At 38.8% G+C, this 15,598-nt stretch overlaps 1 protein-coding gene across 5 annotated transcripts in view; it reads right to left on the bottom strand.

Moving 5' to 3' along the window:
- Nucleotides 1-15,598, bottom strand: part of ZMYND11 (zinc finger MYND-type containing 11) — a 105,405-nt gene that overhangs the window by 59,225 nt on the left and 30,582 nt on the right. For all 5 annotated transcript variants that reach the window (XM_036398265.1, XM_036398283.1, XM_036398292.1 and 2 more), the window contains exon 2: nucleotides 2,142-2,276. In XM_036398265.1, coding sequence (XP_036254158.1) covers nucleotides 2,142-2,257 — 116 coding nt within the window. In that variant the 5' untranslated portion in view covers nucleotides 2,258-2,276. The remainder of the gene's footprint in view (nucleotides 1-2,141; nucleotides 2,277-15,598) is intronic.

Genomic DNA, 15,598 nt, shown 5'->3' with positions numbered 1-15,598 from the left:
GATATTAACACTTCTAAAAAATGTTACTAGTACAAATAGTAAAACCTTCCTTATAGCTCCAACTATGTTCACATGCTCATAATTTTCAATTTTGACCACCGGTTTTAAAAATTCTTAGTATTTGTAAGTTTGCCTATATACCCAGACACTGATTGATCTTTTAAGGAATTGCAGTTCAGCTGGCCAAGTGATTTTGAGCCTGGAAGAATATATTAGCTGCTCAGTTTTCATCAGAAGAGATATTCTGATGCCATGGTAATTTTGGACCTTTATTTTGAATATTATGTATTATGCATACTCATTTACTATGTCATCTGTGTTTCTTCATCAACCACTGGTACCATACTGCAATTCAAAGGTCTTTATCATTTCTTGTCAAAAGTTATCTCCTTAGGAATGTCATATAATAGAAACTAGATCAGTGTTCATCACTCTTGTCACTGATGTGCATGGGGAGAATTTACAATGCCCAAGCACTTTTTGGATTGCTCTTCACTGCTAACACCTTGTTCATCTTTCTCAAAGTACTAAGGCTTCTTGCATTTCTGTTTAGTCACTTATTTTTCTTCTGATTGGAAATGAGTCATACAATCTGGACCTAGACTTTTTTAAAAAATCAAACTACCCATCAGTTACCAAGAGCAGTACTTCTTTTTCTAGCATCTGATTATTTGTTTTCTCAACCTTGTTTGTAATGATTTGTCTGACCTAACTTTACCCAGCTAAATGTTTTTCCCACTATCTTAAACTAGGCATCTCTCATAAGAGTGGGATGAATTCCCAGCTAGACATGCCTGTCTCCCTTTATTACATATAAAAAAAGAGCACAAACAGCTAACAAACTCAGCTAATATGTAGCCTAGAGCAAGTAATTTGGAATGTTAAAATGGAAAGTGTATAGCATTAGTTTACCCACTCGTCTCCTTGGAGACATCATGAAAACATATATATGCTTTAATGCATTCTAGAGCTCCACTATGACATCAAAAGTGAAATTCTCTAAAATACAATCTCCTTCCAGACCCTCTTGGAATTCCCTATCTCTGGAAAGGTGCTTTTCAGTTTGATGGTCCATTTTTCTTCTTATACAAGCCAGGTACACATTAATTCACTTGGGACGTCATCTTTCTTTCTGCACTTCACTGTTCATTATGTTTGGAGACCCTGAACTGTTACACTTCTTCCACTTATGAAGCCAGTTTTGCCTGCCACTTCCACCCCAGAACTTCCAAACTCTGTCAGTGGACCCTTGTCATGGGCCATGTTATAATGATTTTCACTCTGTTAGTCACCTGCACTGTTTATAACTCTCCTTGTTAGTGCGCTCTGCCTTCATTATCAGTTCACATTGGTTCTGGCAACTGAAGAGTTGCCAACTGGTTACTTTAGTTCTTTTAAACTATTCATATTGATTACTTTGACAAATGTGACGTACATGTCAGCCTGGAAATGCAGACAAAGCAGAGAGAGGGACAAAGCCCTCCGTTTTTATTACAGTGCCTGCTACAAGTAATATTGTAGATCTTTCTACACAGTGCAAGCTCCACAGAACAAAGAATATATATTTCTTTGTGTATCCAGCACCTAATACACTTTGATGAATATTTTGACAGTATTAATCAAAGGTGATAAACATCTCATGTCCTCTTTAATAGCATCTTATGCACATCTCAGCAAATATGGCTTCTTATTTATTTGAGCAACTTAACAGTTCAGATTTCTCTCTGCCTTCTGGAAAAGTCCTACACCAGCCTCTCACATTTTCCTAAAGAAACAGATTATTTATAGATTTTATTGCCCTTTTCTCCTCAACTGTTATATCTGTTTCTTGTATTTTGAACAAGCTATCAACTCCAAAATGCTAAATTCAATTAAAGTACTAGAAATGCTACATATTTCCTAAAGATGCTTATGCAAAACACATACAGGGTAAGATCTCAATTCAATGAATTAAAGCTCACTTTTCAGGTGCTCAGTTTGGTAAATTTGCTTTTTTTATATATAATTAATTAATCAGTAACATAGAACTGCATGTAACTGTTTCACAGTATCTCACTATGTTTACTATCTCTGTTCCCAAGGGCTTTTAATAGCATCAACCTTCCCCCTCACCAAGACTGGTTTTGGAGCAGGTCACTTACTTTGTAATGCGGTCAATGTTAGCAATTTGCTTCTGGTTCCGGATTATTTCTATAGCTGCCCAAAGGTGCTGGATTGCCTTTGTGTCTGCCTGTCGTCTCTTCGTTAGGCGTGCCATGACCTGCTCACCTGCTCAGCTGCAGCCAAGAAATAAAAAATTAAAAAAAAAAAATTCACCAAAAGTTAAGCAAGAATTATAAAATAAATTACATGAAATATGATTACAAGAAAAAAGGTATTGTTGCATAAGCATTCAATTTGTATATAACAACATGTTTTCTAGTGCTTAAAGTTTTTTTCACTTTTTTCACAAAGTGAAAAAAAAGTAGATTACAAGAATCCCTTTCACATCACATAATTGAAATGGAAGACAAAAGGCAAGCAGTAAAATATATTAAATCAATAGCAAATTCAGTTCATATCTTGGCTCCCTATATTTGGTAAAAATGCAAAACTACCCCAGTCTGAAGCTGCCACAGCCTCCTGAAGCCCTTAAAAGGGTGAGTGGTACTTGACTACATCATACATCATAAGCACAAATTCTGACACAGAGAAAAAGCTGGACCCACAGTTTAACGTAAAACACAGTCCTTGGAGTATTACCTTCCATGTTCTTATCATTTACAGCTATTTAAAAAAAGTCCATTCTATGAGGAAAAACCAGAAGTATATTTTCATGGATGATAAGTCTTTAAAAAAATATTTTGGAGCAGTTCCATTTTCTATAACATGCTAAAACCCAACAGGGCCAAAGTGCTTCTGATGGCATTTGCCCATCTAACCAACCCTGAACAGGAACATAATGAGCATCTGGCTTTGTTTACAAATTTTCCAAAAGCTGGAGGCAATGAGTACGGATAAGCCATAAATCGCCTACAGCTCCACTACAGGCACAGAATCCCTTTTTAAAAGCTTAACGATGCATTTTGATCACTAAATAACTTTCTTCCATTGCCACCATTTTCTCAATGAAAAAATGACTGATTTATGAGTGCTACCAAGGTCTATAATTTATTTTAGAGCTCTGTCCTCGGAATGAACCCTGTGGTATGCACACTGATATTTGTAGCTAGCAGAATATTAACTTCAGTAACCCAAAATAATATAAAAAATGCAAAAACATTTCACCATCTGTGCAATGTTAAAGATGGGAATTTAAGTACTAAAAGTGTCCCTGCTCTCAAATTCAGAAAAATGAAATAGATTTGAGTATTCCATCAGTTGCAGCAATGTAATTTTCAAGTCTATGGGACCTACAGGTACTTATCAAAGAGAGCTCTCAAGTTTTAGATCAAGTTTTAGATATAAGCTGGGCAACACTCACTAACTTTACAGGTGCAATGAAATGAATGGTAACATTCCATTATTAAGGATAAGAAATTATTTTAAAGCATTATGCTTTATGCCATGTAGCCCATTTAAAGAAAAAAAATAAGGAAAAAAAAAAGATGATGTGAAGAGGTATGTACATGCCCAGGTCCATGAGGCATTCCTGGCTGCAGGAGATACCAGGGAAGGGCAGAACAGAGCAGTACATGAGAAGATGTGGTGTGGTCACACATCGATCCCACATTTCAGCTTTAGAAATCTCCTCCCTCTGGGGTTTAAAGCAAGGGCAACTAGAGGGATCTCCCCGAAAAAAAAGGCCAAGAATACAGTTTTGAAGGAAGGATAAGAGGGAATGTGACAGACATTCAGCTAAGAGTGACAGCAGTAGATAGCATCGCCTGACAATGATTCAGAGAAAGAAAGTCTCTATTGGGAGCAGCAGGAAAAGACACTTCATCCCTGTAAGCTCCTCTGCATTAATTTCACAGAACATTAGGCCACTGCAAGTAAAAAAAAAAAAAAACCTGCTAATTTGTTAGAGAAACATATAACTATTTGTAGAATTCAATTTTTATGAGAAATCGAGTAAAGCACAAAAGAAGTTTGATCTTAACACGAAACATGACAATCTTTGCAGACCTATTGTTTTAGCACAAAACTTCTTTCCTAACACAGACATGACTGAAAGATCATTCTTCTTATTCCAGCCCTCCACAAACCCTCTGTACCAAAGCTGTCAGACGATAAGGCAGCCAGCAGGCTGGACACGGGGGCTCTTGCACAGCATCACATCCCCATGTGAGGAGCAAGCGTTTGTCCTTCTTGACCCTCCCAGCAGTGTGAAACAACAGACCAGCTCTCAGTTTATTTAGCAATCCCAACTCCTTTAAAAATAGCCCCTATTTCTGGCAGCCCAGCATATGGCTGCTGTGCCAGTGTCACACCCAGCACAGGGGATGGCAGGGTTTTCTCTCACACCTCCGTGACGCCTGTGCCCAAGGGCACAGCACAGGGCAGGGTCCTGGGGAAGCCACCTGCCACCTCTGCACGGTGCCATGGCCCTGCTGTGCAGCCAAAGGGAAGGCTGGCCTTTGGGAATTAGGAATTCCCACTCCTCCAGGGCAGGAGACAGAGCCTATGCTGGAGGCAGGGAGAGGGAGAGTGAAGGAGCACTGCAACCATGAGCTCCTGAAGCCCTATGGCTGCAGAGTGGCAAAGGCCCTATGGGATCACCGTTCCCTTTGGAATGGGCTCTCAGAACAAACTCTCCCACCAGACCCTTGCCCCATCCTTGTTGTGCTGTGTTGGCCTGAAGCACTCCCAGGCCATGCCCTGGGCTATGGACAGGTGTGTACCTCCCATCCCTGCATCCTGCAGGGATGTCACATCACTGGGCCAGAAGTTACTCCAAAAACACAACCCATGTGGTACCCCCTGATGGCTCCCTGCTCCCACTGCTGCACACACGGACACGGCCATGGCTCTTCCCCTCTGTTTTTCTGGAAATAGAAGCAATAGGGCCACACATGGGACACAGCAATCACACCTGTTCTATTTCCTTTTTATTCAAGATACAATAATTTTAGCAGGTGTTCTGCCTTCAAAGAATATACCTTCCACTTTCATAACTTTGGTTTACTATTTAAGGGCACTTTCATTAAACTCAGAAGTTGACACTCTACTACTGAAATAGCAGCTCTTACACACCATACTGCCAAAAATACAAAAATAGGGGGTTTTTCCAAAAGCCCAGACGACTTTAGTGTTATTTTAATCTTTTAATTGCATGGTGTAGAAAAAATATAGAGTCTTTTTACATTACAGAAAAAGTTTAAAAGATTGTGGCCTATTTCTTGCTGTTCATTGCAGTCACTTTACCTCTATGGTACAACTAACCATAACAGTCTACTCCCTGCACTCCTGCAAAAATATAAGCAGTTTTTTATATTATTACAATATTTAAAAGGAAACTTGTATCCAATTGTTAATAGTTCATAGTTCATACAAAGCCTTTGAGTGCTACTTCCAAGCAACAGAAAATCCTCCCAGCGTCTCCACAGGAACACTTTATTCATGCAAATAGTACTTAACATTTTAACAGGAGACACGTTAGAGTCTTAAATCTGTATTTATCACTCCTGATTATTTACTTATGTGTGGGTTCACACACACACACACACACACACACACACAGGAGAGAACAAGCATAAACATGCAGTGCGTGTATGTGTAAAAATCTATGGCTCAGAGAGGTTAAGTATCCAAAGAGGCTGATTCACCCATGCAGTCTTTTAAAGAAGTTCGAAGTCCAGAAACTCTTTAAAACCACAATACTTGGTTGTACATTTACAGATAAATACTTGAAAATGTTACTCATTCTCCTCTTTTGTTATAGCATTCATATAAAAATCCTGGAAAGAAAAACTAAAAGCTGAAGTATACATTCAATTAAGCTGAAGTATACATTCAATTCCTTTGTCTGATTTGCTGGGCACTATGCTCATTTAGCAATGGTACACCCTGTCCATACAAAATTATTTGCTCCATGCCACCTCTGTCATGTTTTGTTAGCAAGTTTGTGGTAGGATAGAGCTTCTGAGAGAAAGGTTGACAAACACATATGACTGAAAATCTAGGCATTTATATCAGCAGGATCTGTCTTAGGTTTTGTAGGCATCCATGAGACCTGCAGAATATAAGAAATATCCTCCCAACAGAAAAAGTTTTGTGTGGCTGATGCACCAGCCCACACACTTCCATCACACCCTCACTCACACAGGGCCCAAAGCAAACTATTTATGCTCTCAATTTTCAGTTCTCTAACTTTCCCTCATGCACTCTGCTTATGGTTTTACTGTATTTTGCATTTTGAATCCCTCTTTAATGTCCTAAACACATTTGAAAACTATACCGCTTTACTGTGTGCAGCTTTCCTCAAGAGCCAAGTGTTACCCACACTTCTCACAGGCATTCTCAACAACCTGTGCTTTATCTTGTGAGCACACAAGATAACACACACAGCAGGGCTTATCTTGCCCAGGTCCCCAGCACAGCCCCAGCGCGCGTGGCAGCGGTGGCACCGCAGTGGCGAGGCTGACACTGTCACAACAACAAGGCCACCAGTCATCAGCACACACTTGGCAGAACCAAACGCTGTGCAGCTGTCTGCTGCAAGAGTGCTGGATATGGAAATCTGAACTGCAAGTCAAAATAAACAAAAATCACCTTGCAGCATGTCAAGGAATTCAGCCCAGGGAACCTCCTGACCTGCTGCTTGCATTCAATTTAGCAGATACTATCAAGTACTGAATTTAGCCAGAAACTCTCCCTGCACACAGAAAAAACCCAAAGTAGTCAAATCCTGCCACGTGGTAGCTGTTAAACACCATTGTCCAAGTAAAATATGGTGCTTCTGAAAACTTCACTAGTAATGTGGACTTTGCACTGAAGCAGACGGCGTTGCAGTTGGGTGCTGCTGCTCTGATGGGAGCTGCTAATTAAGAGCTGACAAGCAGTAGCTTGTTAAACCTTGTTTTTGTACTTCACACTAAGTGAGGCTACCTCTGGTGCTCAGCCCTTCCAGTGCAAAGTCAAACAGGTTAAACTCCATCCCTGCTATCAGCCACCTCTTGGCTGGGACTTTGTGTGCACTTAAATGCAATGGAAAGAAGGTTTAAGGAGCTGATCCTTGCCACTGCTCAGCTACTGGTTGCTGCCTTTTGGCCTCACAGACCAAAAGGGGCTATTTCTGTTTCTTCCACAACACACAGTGAAAGATTTTAGGCTCAAAAGCAGGAAGAAGCTAGGCTCAGTCCTAGTTTTTGTGGCTTTCATGCTGAGTTTATGTGGTTTGGGATCTTAAACACAGGCTCAATTTCATATTTGTAAGTACTTTATAATATGGGGTCTAGTGTTTCTTGAAGTGTAACTCTTTATAGTAAGTATAAAACTGTATATATGAGCAGTACAGAGTTCCAAATGTCTAGCTTTGTTCTTGTACTAAATAGGAGTCTAACATGAAAATACAGATTTGCAAATTGATGCAGAGTTTGGGTCTCTGGACTTCATACAGATCTCCATTACACTGTGAACTTCTGCAAGCTTAAAATTTAGTTTACAATTTAAACTGCTGTTAAATCATATCTTTCATCACCGGTGTAGTGGGAGTGTGAACTCTTAGTCTTCCCCTCCTACAACAATTGTGATTAAAAGTGGTAATTATTCTATTTTTACATAGGAAAGGTACAGGTGAAAATGTCTTGACTGAGCAGCAACATACATCATGCATGGGGCAAAAACAAGAGACTGTTTAATTTCATGTCTACCTTCCATAGCTGGTGATCCAAAAATCTGGGGGGCTGCTAGGGTAAGGACAAAGTTTTTGGTAGGAGAAAATGCGTATTTTGCTTACCATTTATTTGTCTTCATGAGTGTGCAAGATTATAGCATAACCAAAGATTTGCTGGGCACCTGGTAGCAGGAGACTCTCTTTTGTAAGACTGAGGGTTATCAGAAACAAAGATTTTGCATACAAAGTAATTTTCAAATGTTGAAGAATAAGCAAGTGGTTTGGTATATTAGATATTTATTTTGGACTTAATCCCAATCCACTAAAATCAACAAATGCCTTTCTGCTGACTTTCCAGGGTTTTGGAGTAAACTTTCTATTATTGTCTGATTGCCACATCCTCACAATGAAAAACTTAGGGGTGTGTTGAGTGATGTGAGTGAAACTAAAAGATGTAACAAAGGCTTGCAACTGAAATAGGCAAAATTTCTTTGTTAATGAAACTAAACTCAGAAAATTAGAGTATAAATTAATAAAAGTTACTGAATTCTTTGGGTTTTTTTGGTTTTGTTTGTTGGTTGTTTTGTTTTTTTTAATTAGGAGATCAGTTCAGGCTGTAATGCTATCATTTTGGAAGTTATTAAAACACAGATTTTTGCACGTTGAATGCATGTCATTCCTAATGAAAATCTTTTTATTTCACTGTTAGCTTAAGGTCTACAAAGTCTATTCAAAAAAGGAAAGTTTATTAGCATAATTATCCTAAATATTTCCCATGTGCAAGTACAATATCCCTGCTGATCTGTGCAGTTCCACCTTTTGCATTTCCCAACTGCAAGGTTGGTAACCTTGATGTCATGCAACTTTTTGAGTGAGGTTTTGCATAGCCCCCTGAAGTGCAGTACAGACACAAAACAGAACTGCATGAATATAAAACTGTAATCTTTTGCTTCGTTCTCTCTGCAATTTAATTTTTTCCCCAACTCCTGTACACAGAATACATAAAAGCTTTTGCTTTTACCTTGTGCCATTTCAGGATGGCAGTGAGCCACTGCAGAAATCTGAGCCAAGGACATTACAGAATTAAAGGCCCCAAGAATACTTTTACTACACATATGTGCAAGGTCTATTTTAATCCCTGATACTGCATTTATTTCATTTGTATTGTATTCCATTCATAATGATTAAGTAAGTGTCCTTCACTGGGGCTAAGGCACACAGCAGTTGAATGTTAAGCTCAGACATTTTGAATCATCAATATACAAATGGTAGAACTCTTCATTTTTCTTTTGGAGCCAAACTTGGACTTTCCTGTTTAATTAACTCACTCTGTTAGAGAGAACTTGACACAGATATTGAGGTGCCATCCCAAAAGAGAATTTCTAAAAGTGTGAGTGCAAACAGAGTATAACAAAATCTGATAGGAAGCACCAACACAAGATGCTGAGAAGGACTGAATAATAGCCATATACTCCAAACAAAGGCTGTCAAAGTGGTCTTGTTGGCTATCAAATACAAATACATGTACAGGACTGAAATGCATTCTGCTGCCTCTCCAGCCAATCCCAGCCTGGAATTTCAGAGACAACAGCAAACGCCATCATAACATTTGAAAGAAACTATCCTTTGTTCCTGTCTGGCAGAAATCACTGAATAAAACTTTATCTAGCAATGCAAGTTTGGAAAAAAGAAAAGCATAGCTGCCAAAGAAAGTAATGTAGTTGAAAGAGCTGAAAGCAAAGAGCCAAAGCTGTAACCAGCAATGCAGCTACACCAGCTTCTTACAAATGACTTTTTTGGTGATGGTCATCATGTTTTACTCTGGGTAATGTGCCTAGGTAAGCTGAAGCTCATAATATATTTTTTGCTATGGACTCATGTTAAGACAAGGTTCCACATTGACCCTCTAAAATAAGCAGTATTTTCCTTGATATTTCAACTTTTAATTGGTATTCAATGCATAGAGAGTTAATTTTTATAGCCAGTAAGAGAAGTAACAGTTACATAGGGAAATCAAGAACCACACAACTTTATGTTTTACTGAGAAAATAATGTTTCAAAGCAGTTCTGGGGAGGTTTAGACTGGACATTAGGAGGCATTTCTTTACCTGCAGGGTGGTCAAAGACTGGAACAGGCTTCCTAGAGAGGTGCTTCAAGCCTCTAAGTGTTTAAGAGGCATTTGGCATTTTTCCTTAATAATATGCTTTAACTTTTGGTCAGTTCTGAAGTGGTCAGGCAGTTGGACTAAATGATTACTGTAGGATTCTTACAACTGAAACATTCTTTTCTTTTCTATTCTACTCGTATTTCATATGACCACTGAAAATGCATACACTGTTAATGCATTTATCAAATTTCTGAACTTCTAAAAAAAGCAATTTAGTTTGGTTTTTTTAAGGCTTAATTAATGAAATTAAGTTATGCTAAATGCTTTCCACAATGAAGTTTGCACTAGTGTAAATTGTTTTAAAAGCACAGTTCTTGCAAAATTATGCAAGTTTCTCATTAAGATAAACTTCAGCTTCCATAGTAACAAAGCCTCTTACTTTCAGTATGATGATGTACTAGACTAATATTAAATAGACTTTAAGCTGTTCATCTCCAAAGACTACTCATCTTGGGGCAAAGGAAGTTTCTATACAAAAGATGGTACAACATGAGTAACTTCAACATCACTAAATAATACATGGCTCATACAAGGGGTAAAAGGATCATCCTACACATTTTTGTCCTCTATCACCAAAAAAAATGAGGTCTAATCAGATTTGTTTCTTTGGGGAGTTATCAAAAATAATGCTTGCACCCAAGCTGCTGTCAGCAGCACTCTGGGCTCCCCTGTACAAATGCACATGGACACAAGCAAGTCACCCACACCTGCCTTGATAAGAGGGGCTTCAACCAACACATTTTACCTTCCATTTGCACAGACTAAGAGCATGAAGAGGGTCAGTTACAGAAGATTAAATGACACGTGGAGATAGGATCATGTTCTGAACCCACACTGCACACTAACACAGGCTTGCTTTGGTTTAACTCCCCCCACTACCAAATCCTGTATTTTCCAAAGCAGCCTGAAGCTAAACCACTGAAAGATGCTCAAGGAGGATCCCTGGAAGGAGTTAACTCCTAATGAGCAGTCTGGGCTGTTTCTCTATGTAGACAAGCCCTTAGTAAATAGATGCTTCCTGTCCTCTCCCTTGGCTGTAGTGAGCAGAGATGATTAATGCAGCTATGCATCCTGACAGGCTCCAATGCTCACTTGGTCGTAAAACAGATAAAATCATGGCCAAAGAAGGCTGATGGTGAGGGCTGGAATTTCAGTTTGGATGATAAATAGATGCCACTTTGATTCTGCAACTCCCTCTAATAAAAAATGATAGGTGGAAGACATCTTAGAAAATGCTAAGAAATATAAATGAGAAGAGTGGCTCCCTCTCTGAAAGCAAGCTTTTGATCATCATCTTCCTTTCTGCTCTGAAAACTAAGGAGCTTGGTTGTTTTGTAAGCCTCAACTGAAGTGATGCAGTAAATTTCTCTGTCAGTAAGTAAGGTATAATAAATAAGGTATGATGACATAAATAAATAAATGATTTTTCATGGTATATTAGTAGGGAATGTAATTCTGCATAGGGTCAGTTTCACACTAAACAATGAGAAAGAGAGATACATTTTCCAAGTCAAAGAATCATGAATGTATGGAAAAGTACAAATCACGAAAAAGATAAATTCATTGCAGATTATGTAAGGTATATGGTATAACACAGAGCTGATGTTGATTTTTTTCCAATTTAATGAAAGATTCCAATTTGCTGGGGTTATTTTTCTCTTTCTGTGAACTACACACAACTGTCACTATCTTTAAAGTACAAACTGTGATTCTGGTGGTAGCAACAGGACCTAAACCTTAGATGTTTGTAACAACTATTCCTCTACCAGGCTGCATTTTTATTGACAAAAGGCAGCTGAATCAATTTTTGTTGCTCCTTAACGAAAACAAAGTCTGCCTGAACTTGTTTCTTTCAAAGCTCTTCTTTTTGGCCTCTCCCTCTCTATAAATAAAAGCACAGCTACAGAAGTTCTAAAACTGCTCAGATATTGAATTATTTTAAAAGTGAGCATGTTATGCAGGCATGACCACTTTTCTCCAGCCATCAGGCCACAAGCAACATTAGCTCAGAGGAGACTTTCTCTTGTCAACAGTCATCTCTGGGAAAGGTGGTACTATATAAAGAAAACAAGTACAATTCTGAACCAACTAAGGTTTCCAAACTAAAGCTCCTTCAAGGCTAGTATGCCTGGGCTTATTCTAGGAAACTTTTAGAAATACACTCAGAACTTAGAGCGTTATAACACATTGATCTGTAATGCAGGTAAGATGAGACTAAGAAAAACACTGCCAAAGCTTACATGCCTCTACAACATAAATCAACAGAAACTTTCAGGCAGGGAGAGGATCAAATTGTAAAATCTGAGCTTTAGATCCTGCTTCTGAAATTCAAGGTGAATATCAGAAATAATGAACCTGAAAGTTTCAGTCAATGCTCTCCCAGCTGTGGGACAGTTCATCAAGAGAATGAACAATGCATGGTGGAAGTGGAAGCCTTTGCCCTAGTGCTCATCTTGCTTAGCTTTCTCTTCTATGTTTTTAGAGAAAGTATTTCCTAGGTTGGGCACAGACATCTGGCTTAAAAGTACAGTCTGAAGTATATTTGGAGCATATGTTCTTTCCTTCATAGGCAGTACCCAAACTCACTAATTACACGCATTGTGTGTAATTAAGGGCAGGCTTTCCTCTCATCCTGCCCCAAACCAATTCCATCATCACTTCCTAGTGAAGCCTAATCCCTATCCATCTCTAAGGTCTATTCCTATATTTTTTATACCTCAAAAGCAGGTAATTTATTAAGTTTGCACTTACTTGAGATTGCCCCCAGCTCTCCCCCTAAAACATTCATGTCTGGACAAGGACAAAGCTTGCCTAGAGGACAATTTACAGACGTGAGAACAGCAGTTTTCATGAAAACCAATGTACAGTGAAAAACAACTGCATTCATAACTAAACAAATCCTGAAGTGGAAAACAGCTGAGTATAATCATAATCCTTTTCTTTTTATCTTTGCTGCAAAAGTTAACAAATGGAAAAAATGAAGAAAATAAGTTTCAAAACCATCAACTTTTTATAAAGAGAAATGTTAAAAGTCGAAACATTACTCAAACAAAGAAAGATCTTCCAAAGATCAGAGCAGATGATGGAAGTATGTTGCCATTACTTCAGAAAACACCAGTTTCTCAGCAAACTTGGTAAAAGCTGATATCAAGAAAACCTCATCCTACCATTTCAGGTTGGTGTGTGCTTCCTATATGCTCTTTAAAAGCAGGAGGGAGGAATATACCACTTAACTTTATAACCAGCTTTTGGTGTGGCTCATTGGGTGGCAGAGGTTGGGAAATGGCACAGAGTTTTTCCCAACATTGTAATCTGGGACCACACTCTCAAATTTGTTGAGCTGTTTCAAAGACCTTGGTGGGAGTTCTAGCATGATCTCTTTTTTATATATTTTCTATTTCCTATAACTTTCAGATGCTTCCAACTCCTGTTTCTCACCTTCTCTTACCTGAAGCCAACTTACATGTCTTTATTTTTTAATGCAGAGAATTCTTCCCAAGGCTTCTCAAGGGCCAGTTGTGAGTGAACAGAATTACACATTTTTTTTCCTGAAAATCCATTTCGCATCAGCCTGATTCTTGCATGTTATATCTGTTCTGTACAACATTGGTAAAATGAATACTTTGAGCAGTGGCTTGCTATTATATTCATATGCATGTCCATGGCATGTGCTGGAGCTACAAAGAGCCCTGTGCTGCTCTGGGACTTCAGCACTTCCCACTTGCAGAATGATGTTCTGGGTCTCCTCAGGTGGGTGCATCTGAAACCTATTTCTTCAAGCACTGATGGTGGTGATGTCGATGACATAGAGCAGATCACAAGGGCCTTTTGGGGAGGACATTACTTCCTGAACACTCAAGAGCTCTTCCTGCTCTATCATTATCTAGGGCTGAGGTTTATTAAAGGCAACAGGACCATACTGTTCTATTCTCAGCCATTTCCTTTGGACACTGAAACATGGGATTAATAATTTTGTCAGCAAAACTAGGACTTCATTTTTCAGATATTTCAGTTTTCACTATTGCCAACATTTGGCTGGGGTTTTATTTTATTCCTTTCACCTGAATGCAAATGAATGATAGGGAGCTCTGACACTGAGACTTATCCCTACAGGGTGGGGGAAATCCCTAGATGTGCAGGATATAACTGAATAGTGTGCCATCCCCATGGCTACCAGCAAGTAAAAGCCCAGAAAAATTAACTAATCCTACAATGAGCTTCTCCTAAATTTCAGAAAATGTCATTCATTAAATACAGCTTCCTGTTGTGATTTCTGCAAAAATCTTTTCTGCGTAATGCAGAGAAAATGAACTGCAAAAATATCATTAAACTATGGCATTATCACAAAGGGCAAACCTGTTGGTTTGGAACTTGGAACAACTCAGAATTTGGATTTACCATTTTGGATTTACACTATTCTGCAGGAAAAAAAATACTGGAGTTCTGGCAATCTTTCCAATCAAGAACTTATTTCATCACGTGGGGCTCTTTCAAACTAGACAGAAGACTTGGAGTCCACTGTGCTGTTGAAGCACCTGCCTGAAATTACTCTAGTTGTGATGCCTGATGTTGAACAAGGCTTTTAACTTGGGGCTACTTCACCAAGCACTAGAAACCACCTGAAACCCAGTCTAACACTTCATCATCCTCTTAAGCTGCTCCCTGTCCTACAGGACTGAATGCAAAGTTGAAACAGAGAGGGTAATTTGCTCCTGACAGGGTTTTTGAAGCTGGATTACCAGATTGCCTGATTTCAGACAGCTACTCTTCAGGAAAGTGGTTATTTTCTCACAGGGGTGAAGCTTTTCTTCTCGTGTAAGTCAAATCCATTAATGAAGAACACCAAGTCTAAATCTGGGAGGACTTCATAATAGTAGTGATTTCCTTACAGGCTTATATGGCTGCTTCTCTTGGATACAATTAGACGCTAAAATTCCTTCTAAAATTGTTTATAGTGTGCCCAGCCCTGATTTCTCACTTGTTTATGCCTGCTTCCTAGAGATTTAATTTTTCATTTTGCTCTTTTGAGTATGACAAGACATAAAGTGAGACTATGAGAGCTTCTTTTACATTGAGGAGCAAGTTTTCTTTGTTTCAGTGACACTGAGGCCCTAGTAGGTGACCACAAAGTGACCAATGCCTTATTCTACCCAATACCATGAAATCTAAGATGCTTTTCACTGTTTTCACCTTTATTAATAGAAATAGAATGTATTCATCCAAGTGATGACATGTTGAAGGAAAACCTACAGGATACTGAACTGGTCATTTTAAACTGAAGAAAGACAAAAAAGGTTTTGTTTTTAAATGCTGCACATCTGTTCTCCTAGTGCTGAGAGATTCTGACTTTTACCACTTTTTTTCTGTTGCAAATAGTCTGCTATTTATTTTTAGACATGAGATTTCCTACTGAAATCAGCTGCAGGTTTACAATCTTTGCTGAGTTCCAACAACAGAAAAAAACTTTTGAGGACTCTTTTCAGGTATTGTTTGTTGGAGACTGCTGCCACCACAGTGGTCAAACTAATTTAAAGCACTACTCTAAGCCAACTGCAAGAAATTTTTCTGTCCAGTCTAGCAGCATGGCTGCTAAACCAGAGACTGTCCTGTCTTCATTCGTGCTCCTATTGCAGCCTCTGAGCCACAATGGTTTTGGTGTGCTAAAGACAACGCT

This window comes from Molothrus ater, chromosome 1, assembly GCF_012460135.2.
Source record: "Molothrus ater isolate BHLD 08-10-18 breed brown headed cowbird chromosome 1, BPBGC_Mater_1.1, whole genome shotgun sequence".
Lineage (NCBI taxonomy): Eukaryota > Metazoa > Chordata > Aves > Passeriformes > Icteridae > Molothrus > Molothrus ater.
Note: the sequence above shows the minus strand (reverse complement) of the source record. Positions and strands in the feature narration are given on the sequence as shown.